The following is a 15765-nucleotide window of genomic DNA, read 5'->3' on the forward strand; positions in this document are numbered from 1 at the left end:
AGAAATAATACTTTCACTAAATATATGTTCAATTAAAAAACATGTAAATATCAATTATCATTGTGCAATAAAGATCTCCGAATAGGGGCTTCCTCCCTGCAAGATCACTGTAATGACATCAATTAAGTGGTCAGTCTGGGAGTGGCTCCATTGCAAATAGCAGATAATGACTCAATCCCAAGATACCACACAACAGAATAGAAAATTTGCATCCTTAGCTTGGAGTGAGGTTTTCTCAAAGTTATCCAACTCCAGAGCAGTTCTTGGTTGATCTGAACTTGTATTCCACCCCAATGCGTCACGTATTTGGAAACAAAAATAAACATTTCCCAAACACTTTTTCATCAAGTTAGTGCCCTTTAAAATGCATGTTTCATTGTTAACTTTTGTCTTGGGGTGCATTTACACACCAAATTTAGTATCACAGGGAAGTGATTTCCATTTTGATGCACACTAATGTTGGTGTGTAAACAGGATATAGTCAAGTAACCTCATTACAACTGCACTGGAGCAGTGGAAGTGAAACCCTCAGGGACTCGGAGTTTCACACATCGAACTGCTGACCCCAGTGTAATGCTTTTTCCTCAGTTTGGGTCAAAAGTGCAGAGTGGTAGGTTGAGTCTACATTTGCCACTGTACATGCAAAAGTTTTATTAACTCGTTGTCAAACCAATTCACAATTTGGAATAATGGCAAATTAAAAATTGCTTTAATGATTTTTTTTTGCTGTACTTCAGGAGTACAAGAAATGTGATGAATGTGAAAAGGATTCAAACTAATTTCAATACCAGAAAATAACGTTTGGTTTGGAGGAGCCATTATAAATTGGCTCTCGGAACCTGAAGGGAGCTCAGGAACAACTTGCTCTTGGTTCTCTTTACGGAATATTATCTCAAATCAGTCAGCATTGCTTGCTTTTGCACAAATATATTATTTGCGAACATTATGACCACTTTTAATTTAAATATATACTTCCACCAGGTTACAATCTCTTAAATTGCCTTTAAAAAAAACCACAAGTACTGAGTGCTTTGATAAAATCAATTAAGTTAATGACGCTCAAATATTGATAGTTAAGGTGTTTTTCAACAACTCTTTTGAGCACAACTTAATCTGTACAAGAAAAATTGATTTTTTTAAAAAAAACATGGCTTCTGCTTCAGTGCAGCTTTGATCCTCTGTAATATGATGGCTGTGAGCATTTAACTAGGGATTAAAAGTAATATTATTCCATACCAATTATTGTATAAAAATCAAGTCACGCTTTTCCAGTATCTCATAACGATTCCCTTCTTCCTTTCTTTATAATACGATGGTGTACTAGGAGCAGCCATTCTGCTGTGAATTCTTCCATTAACTTTAACAATTTCACCAAGATGTAATGAACATCAGATGACTTAGCATTTTTCAAAGTTTTTATTGCAGTCCTGTTGGCTAATCGGTCTGATCTTAAATCTTCAATTCCTTCAGTCTCATTAACTACAAACTCAGCCAACCATTCTGGCTCTCGTCAGAATATAAAAAACAGCATAATGACTAAAAGAATAATAGATAGTAAGAGTTTCTACAGGTGTTTAAAAAGGAAAAGAGTAAGTAAAGTGAGCTTTCGTCCTCTAGAGAGAGAGTCTGGGGAATTAATAATGGAGAATAAGGAAATGGTGGATGAATTGAACAGATATTTTGCGTCCGTTTTCACTGTAGAGGAGACAAATAACGTGCCAGAAATAATTGTGAATCAAGAGGTGAAAGGGAGGGAGGAACTTAAAACATTTACAATCACCAGGGAAAGGGTTGTGAAAAAATTATTAGAACTAAAAGCTGACAAGTCCCCAGGTCCTGACGGACTTCATCCTAGGGCCTTAAAAGAAGTGGCTGCAGAGATAGTAGATGCATTGGTATTAATTTTCCAAAATTCCCTAGATTCTGGAAGGGTCCCATCAGATTGGAAAATAGCGAATGTAACTCCTCCATTCAAGGAAGGAGGGAGAGAGAAAGCAGGAAACTACAGGCCAGTTAGCTTAATATCTGTCATAGGGAGAATGCTAGAATCAGGCAATCAGGCAGAGTCAACATGACTATGTGAAAGGGAAATCGTGTTTGACTAATTTATTAGAGTTCTTTGAGGAAGTAACAAGCAACATGGATAAAGGGGATCCTGTGGATGTGGTGTACTTGGATTTCCAGAAGGCTTTTGACAAGGTGCCACATCAATGGCTACTACACAAAATAAGAATTCATTGTGTAGGAGGTAACATATTAGCATGGATAAAGGATTGGTTAGCTAACAGGAAACAGAGTAAGCATAAATGGATAATTTTCAGGTTGGCAAGACATAACGAGTAGAGTGCCACAGGGATGAGTGCTAGGGCCTCAGCTATTTACAATCTATATCAATGACTTAAGAACATAAGAACATAAGAAACAGGAGCAGGAGTAGGCCAATCGGCCCCTCGAGCCTGCTCCGCCATTCAATAAGATCATGGCTGATCTGATCTTAATGTCAAATCTAAATTCATGTCCAATTTCCTGCCCGCTCCCCGTAACCCCTAATTCCCTTTACTTCTAGGAAACTGTCTATTTCTGTTTTACATTTATTTAAAGATGTAGCTTCCACAGCTTCCTGGGGCAGCAAATTCCACAGACCTACTACCCTCTGAGTGAAAAAGTTTCTCCTCATCTCAGTTTTGAAAGAGCAGCCCCTTATTCTAAGATTATGCCCCCTAGTTCTAGTTTCACCCATCCTTGGGAACATCCTTACCGCATCCACCCGATCAAGCCCCTTCACAATCTTATATGTTTCAATAAGATCGCCTCTCATTCTTCTGAACTCCAATGAGTAGAGTCCCAATCTACTCAACCTCTCCTCATATGTCCACCCCCTCATCCCCGGGATTAACCGAGTGAACCTTCTTTGTACTGCCTCGAGAGCAAGTATGTATTTTCTTAAGTATGGACACCAAAACTGTATGCAGTATTCCAGGTGCAGTCTCACCAATACCTTATATAACTGCAGCAATACCTCCCTGTTTTTATATTCTATCCCCCTAGCAATAAAAGCCAACATTCCGTTGGCCTTCTTGATCACCTGCTGCACCTGCATACTAACTTTTTGATTTTCTTAAATAACTTGGGTGAAGGGACTGAATGTATGGTTGCTAAATTTGCTGATGATACAAAGGTAGGTAGGAAAGTAAGTTGTGAAGAGGACATAAGGAGTCTGCAAAGGGAGTGGGCAAAAATTTGGCAGATGGAGTATAATGTGGGAAAATGTGAACTTGACAACTTTGGCAGGAGTAATAAAAAAAGCAGTATATTATTTAAATGGAGAGAGATTGCAGAACTCTGAGGTACAGAGGGATCTGGGTGTCCTGGTACATGAATCACAAAAAGTTAGTATGCTGGTATAGCAAGTGATCACGAAGGCAAATGGCATGTTGCCATTTATTGCAAGGGGAATGGAATATAAAAGTAGAGATGTTTTGCTACAGTTGTACAGGGCATTGGCAAGACCACATCTAGAATACTGTGTGCAGTTTTGGTCTCCTTATTTAAGAAAGGACATAATTGCTTTGGAGGCGGTTCAGAGAAGGTTCACTCGACTGATTCCTGGGATGAGGGGGTTATCTTATGAGGAAAGGTTGGACAAGTTGGGCTTGTATACACTGGAGTTTAGAAGAATGAGAGGTGATCTTTTTGAAACATATAAGATCCTGAGGGGACTTGAAGGGGTAGATGCTGAGAGGATGTTCCCCCTTGTGGGAGAAAATAAAACTAGGGGGAACAGTTTAAAAATAAGGGGGTCTCCCATTTAAGACGGAGATGAGGAGAATTTTTTTTCTCTCAGAGGGTTGTGAGTCTGTGGAACTGCCTTCCTCTGAGAGTGGTGGAGGCAGGGTCATTGAATATTTTTAAGGCTGAGTTATATAGATTCCTGATTAACAAGGGAGTCAAAGGTTATAGTAGGTCGACGGGAAAGTAGGGTTGAGGTCACAATCAGATCAGCCATGATCTTATCAAATGGCAGAGCAGGCTCGAAGGGCCGAATGGCCTACACCTGCTCTTAATTTGTATACTCGTCAGTTCAGCATTTCCTGAACGTGAACAACCCTTTTCTGTTCTTCAGTTTGCTGTAAAGACCCATCCTTAGTCTTTACAGGAACCACTAGTAAAAGTGTTCACCAAACTTCTTAATAGTGTCTTGGGATCGACTTCAGCAGTTGGTTCCTCAGATTTCGATGCTTGCCTATAAAACTAAGACTACTTGTGCTGAAGATTTCTATTTACTTCCTTGTCTTTGGCCATGCACCCAGTTCAGTTTTACAGCTGGTTCCACTGCCTACATCTGTTCATATCCTCATTTTGTACTTTTTGTTGATTGATCATTTTCCATCTGTTGCCACTTGTTGATTCTTCTTCAACGGACTACATGATACCTACAATTTTACGCTCTGTCACTTGCATAGACTATTACAATTTTCTTTTGGTTCTTAATTCCCTGATACACAACTTGGATTGTAACTGACTGTGGTTCAGAAACTGCAAGAGATGCTTGTGCCGATTGGGTATCCTCATGAATTTAACATTTACTTCATCCATTTCAAATGGCGTTTTCTTTAATTTTTTCAAAAGTTACTTCATATTCCTTCAGGTTGCTTATAAATCTAAAGAGCAATAACATTATTTTTGTGCCCCAAAGTTATAAAAGAGAATGAAAGGTGCAGGAGCTCATTTATAAAAAGGGATCAAGAGCTCATTTAAAGTGCCACATAACCAAAGTACTTTTTAGGAATGTTCAGGACCAGAGAAGTAAAAATGCAGCTCAACTGACTGTTCTCAAAGTTCAAAAACTACCATATTATACTTTTATATCTCATAATTGCCTCTTTTGCGAAAAAAATATCCAGCTACCTCTTGAACAGCATTACCATCGCCAAATCCCCCACCATTAACATCCTGGGGGTCACCATTGACCAGAAACTTAACTGGACTTATAAATACTGTGGCTACAAGAGCAGGTCAGAGGCTGCGTATTCTATAGCGAGTGACTCACCTCCTGACTCCCCAAAGCCTTTCCACCATCTACAAGGCACAAGTCAGGAGTGTGATGGAATACTCTCCACTTGCCTGGGTGAGTGCAGCTCCAACAACACTCAAGAAGCTCGACACCATCCAGGACAAAGCAGCCCGCTTGATTGGCATCCCATCCATCACCCTAAACATTCACTCCCTTCACCACCGGCGCACTGTGGCTGCAGTGCGTACCATCCACAGGATGCACTGCAGCAACTCGTCAAGGCTTCTTCGACAGCACCCCCAAACCTGCGACCTCTACCAACTAGAAGGACAAGAGCAGCAGGTACATGGGAACAACACCACCTGCACGTTCCCCTCCAAGTCACACACCATCCCGACTTGGAAATATATCGCCGTTCCTTCATCATCGCTGGGTCAAAATCCTGGAACTCCCTCCCGAATAGCACTGTGGGAGAACCTTCACCACACGGACTGCAGCGGTTCAAGGCGGCGGCTCACCACCACCTTCTCAAGGGCAATTAGGAATGGGCAATAAATGCTGGCCTTGCCAGCGACGCCCACATCCCATGAACGAATAAAAAAAAATTGGATTGTACTATGCATCTTCACTTTCTCCCTAAGCAGTCTGTTCTACACACTCAATACCATCTGTTTGAAGTAGTTATATCTAAACTGTTCAGCTTTCCTTTTATGAGCTTGAGTCTGTGCCCTCTGGTTACAGTTTGTGATTATTAGATTTCATTTTAATTGTACCCCTTAGAATCTTCAAAACTTCAGTAAGGTCTCCCACAGCCACTTTTTCTCCTGTGTAAACATTCCCAATTTCTTTAGTCTTTTTGCTCATAGCTCAAGTGCCTAATCCCTAGTATCAGATTAGTCACCTTCCTCTGTATCCTTTCCAATGTCCCCACTATTGTACAGTGATTAGAACTGTACAAAGATATTGAGGTAGAGCTGAATCAGTGCATGGGATTTATGTTCTGTCCCCTCTGGTTATACATCCTAAAATCTTGTTTGCCTTCTTTACTACTTTACACACTGCACTGATGATTTTGATGCCCAGCGCCGACAGATCCCTCTTCTGTGCTGTGTCCTACAGTCTTTTACCACTCACCTTAAGTTCCCAAGCCCATTCCCTTTTCCCATTTGTTACATTTGCCCATCAAACATTAATAATGTGATCATGGGCTCAATTTTCAAATGGAGCCGGGAACAGGCGGGGGGGGGGGGGGGGGGGGGGTTTCAATTTGAGGACGGGAAACCCATTAGTACGGGTTTCCCGGACATCCGTACAATTTTGACACAAGAACGTCATTTTTTTTTTGTCGGTTTCCCGTCCGACTGACTGGCTGATTGACAGGCTGGTCTCAGTCGGATGGGAGACCAGCCAGAGAGAGGACGTCTGCAGATAAGTTTTTGTTTGCATGGAGTGGGACGGGGGCATGGGTGGGCAAGGAACACAGGGGTGAGTCCTGGGGGGGGAGGGGGAAATCAGGGGTCATTGCGGGGGTCCATGATCGTTGAGGGGGATGGTCAGGGGTCGGGGGTCCGTGATCGGGAGGTGGGGGTCTCCGCCTGCAGGTAGGCTTGTTAGGCCTGGGAGAAGCAGTCGTGCTCCTCTGGGCCCACAAGCTATGCCTTTCCAGGCACTTACCTGCAGTCTTGGGCCTTCTCGTCTCCTTTCACGAGGCGTAAAACAGAAGGCCCAGGAATCAGGGCCCCCCGGGGTTGAAATGGGGAATAAGTTAAAAATGTAGGCCTGAAGCCTCCTTGAAAGATTTTAAGGCCAGATCTGCCTCCTGGAAGTGGATTGGCCGCCCGCCCCTCGTCCCGTCCCATCCCCGTGAAAACCGGAAATGGGTGGGTTGGAGGCGGGTCTGAAATGGCGGCAATTTTCAATGCCCCCCTGCCCCCAACCCACCCGTTTTTTTACATTGAAATTCGAGCCCCATGTATCTCCAGGCACCTTCCACTTTTGATTCATCTACCAGAAACCTCTTCTTAGGCCATGAAACATCTTCTGATCTCTAATCTGAATTACTGCTTCATTGCTGATCTGCTACTTAACAATATGAAATGGTATAGCTCTCTGAATCTTATCTGGCTTTCTTAGTTGAACAATGATTTTTGCAAGCATAAAGAAGTAATTAATGTTATTATTTATATAATATATATTAAAAAAACCTAAATTGAGCGACTGCAACAGGATCTGTTCCCCCCCCCCCCCCACATTGTGTTTGAATTCTTACATTCTACTCTGGATTGTTCCATGGGAATAAAACTTCAAAAGAAAACAAAATCTGCATAACTCAAGTAAACACTTGCTGCAATTTCTGAAGCAGTTGATTCCCATAAAAGGGGAATCCTTATCTCCATTTGATATCTAATCAAGCATTTTTCCTATAGCCTACAGTTATAGTTTTTCTTGTTTTGTTCACTGTAAATACTTGGAACATAACTTTATACAGTCACAATTTTCACCTTCTAGGTCACAAATCAAGCATTAGTACAGCTCAAACCTTCAAATGCTTCCACTCTTTCAATATAAAAGATGCCTTGAGATTGGGTGATGTGACAATATCTCTCAGGTACATATTAATAGTTTGATTGCCGTAGATTAATAACCCTTTCTGCAGATGAAAGTTTTTCCACTCCATTACACTTCATGTGATCCAAAAAGTATTAATTTTGCAATCATTCATTACATTGCACTAGGTCAGATTTGATGCTCCATATAAATTGTGTACATTCCAACACCGAGCACTTCATGAAGTAGATCTGTGCAACTTCTAGCTTCCTCAGAGTTTTTAATCATAAAAATCTACATAATGAACCATAGAAGTTTACAGCACGGAAGGAGGCTATTTGGCTCATTGTATCTGCGTTGGCTTTTTGCCCGGGTTTTCCCCATTGTCTTGTATCATTCTCCATTTCAAATATTTATCTAGTTTTCCCTTAAAAAAGCGACGGGCTCTATCTCAACCTGACCCTGTGGTAAAACATTTCTTGCTCTATGCTATAAAGAAAGTTCTCTTAACCTCTCTCCCCACCCTCTTATGTGATAATTTTAAATCGATGACCCTTTGCCAATGACTCTCCAAACCCGGGAAACGTCTTTCCCTATTCACTCTATCAAAACTCTTCATAATTTTAAAAACCTCTATTATATCCCCTTTTAGTTTTCTCTATTCCAGCGGAAGTAGTCCCAGTATTTTAAAGTCCTCCTCATAATTATAGTTTTCTATCTCTGTCACCATCCTGACAGTGCTGAACGTTCTCTATAGCTTTTATGTCCTAATGGATGTTTCCTCCCTTGTTAAGTACTTTATTAGTGAGATTCAATAACCAGGCATTTTACGTTTGATAGCGCATTCCAGAAATACCTCCCACAGGCTAATTTAATCGGACAGTGCAACATTTCAAGGAGTATTTTTTCTTGTTATTTTTCGTTAATCGCAACTGCATTAAATACACTAGGATCCTTATCACCTCTTCATACAGATCAATCATAGCAAGTCAGTTATCATAACCAGACTGGCTATAGATATAAGACCTAGTTATTACTCTTTCCTCTCTGGCTGATCTCACAGTTGTCTGCTTGTTGTAATTCTTTCATTTAAGGCTTCCCATACAAAGTCCCACCTTTCAGCTTGTTTGCATACAGAAACCTTTAGCTCTGATATTTGCAGGGAGGCGGGGAGGGTGTGGGAGAGAGTGGTAGTAAGGCCGGGGATGCGGACCATCACAAGTTTTCCTTTCCGTTTCAAATTGACAGACTGACTGGCTGCTGGGCTGAAAAACCAGCAGCAGGAGGCCGCAGCCAGGAACGGTCCCCTGCAATCAGGAGGGAGTGAGAGATCAGGGCTTGCGGGGGGAGGGGAGTTGGCCATCACGGGAGGGAAGGAGCAAGTGATCGGGGCTGGAGGGGGAAGAGGTCTGCGATCATGGCAGGGGGGAAGAGAGAGGCCGCAATCGGCAGAGGGAGGCCGAAGGCTTCCTTAAGGGGCTGCTCCCCCTGGCCCACAAGGAGTGCTTTAAAAGGCACTTACCTTGAGCTGGCAGTTCCCGCCTCCCTTTCGCTGTCGGATTTCCCGAGCCTGGGAACTGTTAAATTTAAATCAGGCTCCCAATTGATGGTGAAATAGGCAGACACGTGGCAGGTGAAATTTAACGCAGAGAATTGTGAAGTGATTCATTTTGGTAGGAATAATGAAAGGCAATACAAACTAAATGGTACAATTTTAAAGGGGGTGCAGTAATAGAGAGACCTGGACGTGTATGTACACGTCTTTCAAGGTGGCAGGCCCCAGCTGGAGTATCGTGGCCAATTCTGGGCATTACAATTTAGGAAGGATGTCAAAGCCTTAGAGAGGGTGCAGAGGCGATTTACTAGAATGGTACCAGGGATGGAAGACTTCAGTTACATGGAGAGACTGGAGTTGTTCTCCTTACAGCAGAGGAGGTTAAGGGGAGATTTGATAGCAATGTTACATAGGTACATAGGAACAGGACTAGGCTATTTAGCCCTTCGAGCCTGTTCCACCATTCAATGAGATCATGGCTGATCTGTGACCTAACTCCACATACCCACCATAGCCCCTTATCCCTTAATACAATTGGTTAACGAAAATCTGTCAATCTCAGATTTAAAATTTACAATTGAGGAAGCATTAACTGCCGTTTGCGAAAGAAGTTTCAAATTTCTACCACCCTTTGCGTGTAGAAGTGTTTCCTAACTTCACGCCTGAAAGTCCTAGCTCTAATTTTTAGACTAGGTCCCCTAGTCCTAGATTCCCCAACCAGCAGAAATAGATTCTTTCTATCTACTCTATCAGTTCCCCTTAATATCTTGAAAACTTTGATCAAATCACTCCTTAATCTTCTAAATTCCAGGGAATACAACCCTATTTTGTGTAATCTCACCTTGTAATTTAAGCCTTGGAGTCCAGGTATCATTCTAGTAAAGCTTCACTGCAATCCCCCCGCAAGGCCAATATATTCTTCCTAAGGTGCGGTGCCCAAAACTGAACAACGTGCTCCAGGTGTGGTCTAACCAGGGCTTTGTGTAGCTGTACCATAACTTTTACCCCCTTGTATTCTAGTCCTCTAGATATAAAGGCCAGCATTCCATTAGCCTTTTTGATTATTTTCTGTACCTGTCCTTGACATTTTAATGATCTATGTACATTCACCCCTAAGTCTCTTTGGGCCTCCACTGTTTCAAGCTTTTCACCATTTAGAAAGTACTCTGATCTATCCTTTTTAGGTCCAAAGTGGATGAGCTCACACTTGCCTACACTGAAATCCATTTGCCACAGTTTTGCCCATTCACTTCATCTATTAATATCTCTCTGTAATTTTATGCTTCCATCTACACTGCTTACAATGCTGCCTATCTTTGTGTCATCAGCAAACTTGGATATGTGGCTCTCTAACCCATCATCTAAGTCATTAATAAATACAGTGAATAGTTGAGGCCCCAACACATCCTCCCAATTTGAGTACCTGCCCATTATCCCTACTCTCTGTCTCCTGCCGCTCAGCCAATTTCGTAACCAGGTCAATAATTTGCCCTCAATTCCATGAGCTTCAACTTTAGCTAACAATCTCTGATGTGGGATTTTATCGAATGCCTTCTGGAAGTCCATATAAACAACATCCATAGACATTCCCCTGTACACTACATTAGTCACCTCTTCAAAAAATTCAATCAGGTTCGTCAGGCATGACCTACCCTTTACAAATCCATGTTGGCTCCCTCTGATCAGCTGAAAATTTTCAAGGTGTTCAGTCACTCCATCCTTAATTATAAACTCTAGTAATTTCCCAACAACAGATGTTAGGCTAATTGGTCTATAATTTCTAGGTTTCCCTCTCTCACCTTTCTTAAATAGCAGAGTGACATGTGCAATTTTCTATTCTAAAGGAATGGTTCCTGAATCGAGGAAGGGTTCAAAATCATGAAGGGTTTTGATACAGTAAATAAGGAGAAACCATTTCCAGTGGCAGAAGGGTCAGTAACCAGAGGACACAGATTTAAGGTAATTGGCAAAAGAATCAAAGGCGACAGGAGGAAAAAATTTTTTTACACAGCGAGTTGTTTTGGTCTGGAATACACTGCCTGAAAGGATGGTGGAAGCAGATTCAATAATAACTTCCAGAGGGAATTGGATAAATACTTGAAGGGGAAAAATTTGCAGGGCTATGGGGAAAGAGCAGGGGAGTGGGACTAATTGGATAGGTGTTCAAAGAGCTGGCACAGGCACGATGGGCCGAATGGCCTTCTTCTATGCTGTATCATTCTATGAATTGCACTGTAGAAGCCTGATTTAAATATGTCCATGGAGTGTCCCACTTCTCTAAGGCGTTCACCGTTTTAAAATATCCCCCCCCCACCCCCGACCCTCTCCCACCCATCGTGCGGGAGGTTAATATAGAGTCCAGTCTATCAATAGGTTTCTGAAATAGCAAATTTGTGTTAGTGACCGATATTTAATGGGTTTTGACTGTAGCAGACCAACAAAAGGGGATTTGCAGTCGAACTATCAGATAAACATTTCTTATGTTTTATAAGCTGCCATTACCATGAGCATAGCAGAACTAGCAGATTTTCCATTTTGTTAAAAAAAATTCTGTCTGTTACAGGAAGTGGGCAGATTATTCAGTTAAACTAGAACAGGCTGTTTCTTGACAAACACTCCACAACTCAGTTCTTCATTAAAAAGAAATAAATTGGTATGTATATGGATGTGCAATTGAAATTAACATTATGAAGCTTAACTTAGCTGGAACTAAATGTACTTTGAAGCGGTTAAAACATTAATTTCAGCATCCACACAAACTTGGGAATTAAAAGTGCGTGAAACTTCTTGTTTTTCTTTTCTTTTGTGCAGGGGATACTGAAAGAAAAATAATGAATGTAAAAACTTTAGTTTTGCTCTGTCTACTTCTCAACCTGTGTGTTATTCTTGGCGAGAGGGAAAAAAAGGCCAGGGGCCAGAGGAAGAGGAGGCTTCACCCTGAAGGACGACAAGAAGCTGGCTTTGTGAATCGTAATTCAGCCAGACAATCCAAACCTAGACGTTTGCATTCTCCCGCAAAGGTTCCGAACATTAATGCAGATGAAAGCACTATAACCTTCCTTGACTCATATATAGGTGTTGATGAAACTGAGTCCAGCTACAATGTAGTACCAGGTTAGTGAAAAACAGGTAACAGAAATCACTTCTCACCCACTGTCATACTCATAAAGGTAAAATGATACAAGAGAAATGTATTGCCTTTATTAAACACTTGATCTTTTGTTTTGGAAATATAGTAAGCTTAGAATTTCCCATCAACATTATTCTGATGCCAGTGTTTACCCATTTAAAATAAAAAGTTGAATGCCAGAAATAAATTAAACCAATCAGAAAATCTGAATATATTATAAATGCAATGTCTCCATCTCTGCATCTGATAAAAATGTTTCCAACCCCATCAAAAATGTGTTACAAGCTACTGGAAAGGATAGGTCATTAAGCATTCTTCCTATAACCGCAAAAGTAATCAACTGCAGTAGCTTACCATTTACCACATGCTCAGTTTATATACATATATATATAAAAATAGGGCACTTTTATATCTATGCTGATGTCAGATAGCCACTGCTACTCCCAAAACATATTGTTATTCTAAAGCCTTTCGTGGCTACTTGGGTTTAAGCTGAAATCTCGCAGATGGGCAGTTTCTCAAGCAATCAAGTCACGTTAACTCTATCAGGAGGGCTATAACACTTTCCACTAAACTTAAGAGAACTATAAATGGAACTTTTTTCCTTTTCAAGATTATTGTAAGCCGATTTATTTGCCACACACTACCATTCTCATGTCACATGCTCAGTCTGTATCCATCCTGCACACTTGAAAAAAATAATGCCATCTTTGGGGCCAGAAAGTGAAAATATGAAAAATGTCCTTAGCAACAAGAGTTGTCTGGCTCTGTATAGTTCTTCGCTTCTGCAATTGTAATATTCAAAATTAGAAATGTGCAAAAAAACATTTTTGTAAATGTTATTATATAGAAAAATAAGTAGACTCTCAATACTACAAAGAAATCCCTATCACCATCAAAGGATGCACAAATTATTTTAAAATAAGCCTTGATTGAAACACACACAAAAATATAAATGATGAGGTTTTATTCTAAATGCAAACTTGAAATTTACTTCAAAGACTGGACAATCTTCTCAATTGTGATATTTCAAACACTTTAAATTCAGAAAGTCAATTCACCAGAATTTTTACTTTATAGAGCACCAGTATTTCCATCTGAAATAGATCTTCATATTTTATAAATAAGCCATTAAAAACTCAAAAATGTATCATAGGAACACAGATGCCAACCTAGAAAGCTGACAGCCCCCCAAAAAAGCAGACAGAGCACAAATAGTCCTAAATGGCAAACAGCCATAAACAGTCTTATGACTTGTGAAAACGAGGAGTTAGACTGAAAGTGCAGTGGAACACAGGCTTGTTATAATTTAAGCTGTAGATATACTCAACCTTCCATCACCTTTTGCATCTGAAGTATGCAAAAGTATAGTTTCCAGCAATACTGAAGGGAGATGAGTGCTGAAGGCAAGAAATGTCTTTTTTAAGGGGACCTGGCAGCATCCCAATTTTTTTTGATTTTGACACATCATTTGGTGTATTTTATGACATTTTGGAGGTTACTGTGATTCTGCCTTGCAAGCCAGAAATAATTTCTAAAAGTGGTTGTCGGGACTTCAACACAACTTTATCGCATCGAGTAAATCTGACCCTAGCTATGTCATTTTAATTTGTGAACTGAAATCTTTACAACACACAACTACAATAATCCCAAACAGCAGTTTGCATTATACGTGCACAAAACAAACTAGCTCACTATCACATCTGTCCCTATCAGGATATGGGGAAAGGGCAGGAAAGTGGAGTTGAGATAAAAATCAGTTCAGCCATGATCTTATTAAATGGCGGAGCAGTCCAAAGGCTGGTATATGATGAATTGAGGGGATGTTGATTTAACAATTGTGTACAACAACAACTACTTGCATTTATATAGCGCCTTGAACGGAGTAAAACCCATCCCACAAGACCATAAGAGATAGGGGCAGGAGTAGGCCATTCGGCCCCTCGAGCCTGCTCCGCCATTTAATGAGATCATGGCTGAACTGATTTTTATCTCAACTCCACTTTCCTGCCCTTTCCCCATATCCTTTGACTCCCTTGCTGATCAAAAATTTGTCTAACTCAGCCTTGAATGTATTCAATGACTCAGCCTCCACAGCTTTTTGGGGGAAAGAATTCCAAAGATTCACGACCCTCTGGGAGAAGAAATTCCTCCTCATTTCCATCTTCAACAGGCGTCCCCTTATTCTGAGACTATGCCCCCTAGTTTTGGATTCCCCCATGAGGGGTAACATCCTCTCAGCATCTACCCTATCGAGTCCCCTCAGAATCTTATATGTTTCAATAAGATCTCCTCTCAATTTTCTAAACGCCAATGAGTATAGACCCAACCTGTTCAATCTTTCCTCATAAGACAACCCTTCCATACCCGGAATCAAGGCGCTTCACAGGAGCGTTATCAGACAAAACTGGACACCGAGGCACACAAGGAAATATTATGACAGGTGACCAAAAGCTTGGTCAAAGAGATAGGTTTTAAGGAGTGTCTTAAAGGAGGAGGGAGAGAGAGGCAGTGAGGTTTAGGGAGGGAATTCCAGAGCCTAGGGCCTATACAGCTGAAGGCACGGCTGCCAATGATGGGACGAAGGAAATCGGGGACAAGAGGCTAGAATTGGAGGAACTTATAGTTCTCGGAGGGTTGGAGGAGGTTACAGAGATAGGGAGGGTCTAGACCATGGAGGGATTTGAACACAAGAATGAGAATTTTAAATTTGAGGCGTTGCTGGACTGGGAGCCAAAGTAAATATTTATTTTTAGATAGCTTCAGGAGAGACTAGGGTGAGTCAATATCATTGAAACAAAACCTTAGAACCATGTTCAGATGAAAGATCATATTCAAATATTAACCTCACTTTCTATTTATTAGATGCTGATCATTTCACATATTTTCTAACACAAAGCAAGAAAATACTATTGGTGATGATAGTAGGCGAGCACTTTGCGCACTCGTAGAACATTCCTTTATCAACTATTTCATCCAAGGAGTTATTTAAAATATAAGAGTTAAGGTGTTGAGCATTTATCTATGATCATCAACAGCAACTTCGGATCTACATTGCTCTTCTGACTGTCAAAAAGGTTTATTTTCTTGTACTGGAAATAAAAACCATTGAACATTGTAATCATTAAAAAAAAATCAAGAGCACAAAAACATGCTTTGCAGGAATTGGGGGATGACTTTTCTCTCAGATGCACCTAGTCTGCCTGTAGTCTGGGGTCTACTATACACTGAGTGATTATTAATGTCACTACTCACATTTCCCCATGGATGTTGACCACTCTAATATGAGTGGCACACGCTCACTCCTTGATTGCCACATGGTAATAAAGGGACCCCCTCCAGGAGCATATAAACAAACTGAATACCGCTTTTAAAGTTACAGAACATAATTACACTCATCCACAACTTGTATGTGTCACATCATATCTCAAAGTAATACAGTCGTAAAATCCTAAATAGGGGGATTTCCACCTTTAAAGTGCCATTCTTTAAACTAAGCAAAACTCATCACCATACCAA

General features: G+C 40.8%; 2 protein-coding genes across 3 annotated transcripts in view; one reads left to right on the top strand and one right to left on the bottom strand.

Annotated features, from left to right (window-relative positions):
• cenpp (centromere protein P) overlaps positions 1-15765 on the bottom strand; it is a 246823-nt gene that overhangs the window by 32325 nt on the left and 198733 nt on the right. The window lies entirely within an intron of this gene.
• ecm2 (extracellular matrix protein 2, female organ and adipocyte specific) overlaps positions 1-15765 on the top strand; it is a 37611-nt gene that overhangs the window by 2918 nt on the left and 18928 nt on the right. Inside the window, exons 2-3 of one of the 2 annotated variants that reach the window (XM_067999104.1) lie at positions 11680-11769; positions 11928-12230. In XM_067999104.1, the coding sequence (XP_067855205.1) occupies positions 11948-12230 (283 nt within the window). In that variant the 5' untranslated portion in view covers positions 11680-11769; positions 11928-11947. The remainder of the gene's footprint in view (positions 1-11679; positions 11770-11927; positions 12231-15765) is intronic. The other variant, XM_067999105.1, reaches the window with a different exon arrangement.

This window comes from Heptranchias perlo, chromosome 17, assembly GCF_035084215.1.
Source record: "Heptranchias perlo isolate sHepPer1 chromosome 17, sHepPer1.hap1, whole genome shotgun sequence".
In the NCBI taxonomy this organism is placed as follows: Eukaryota; Metazoa; Chordata; class Chondrichthyes; order Hexanchiformes; family Hexanchidae; genus Heptranchias; species Heptranchias perlo.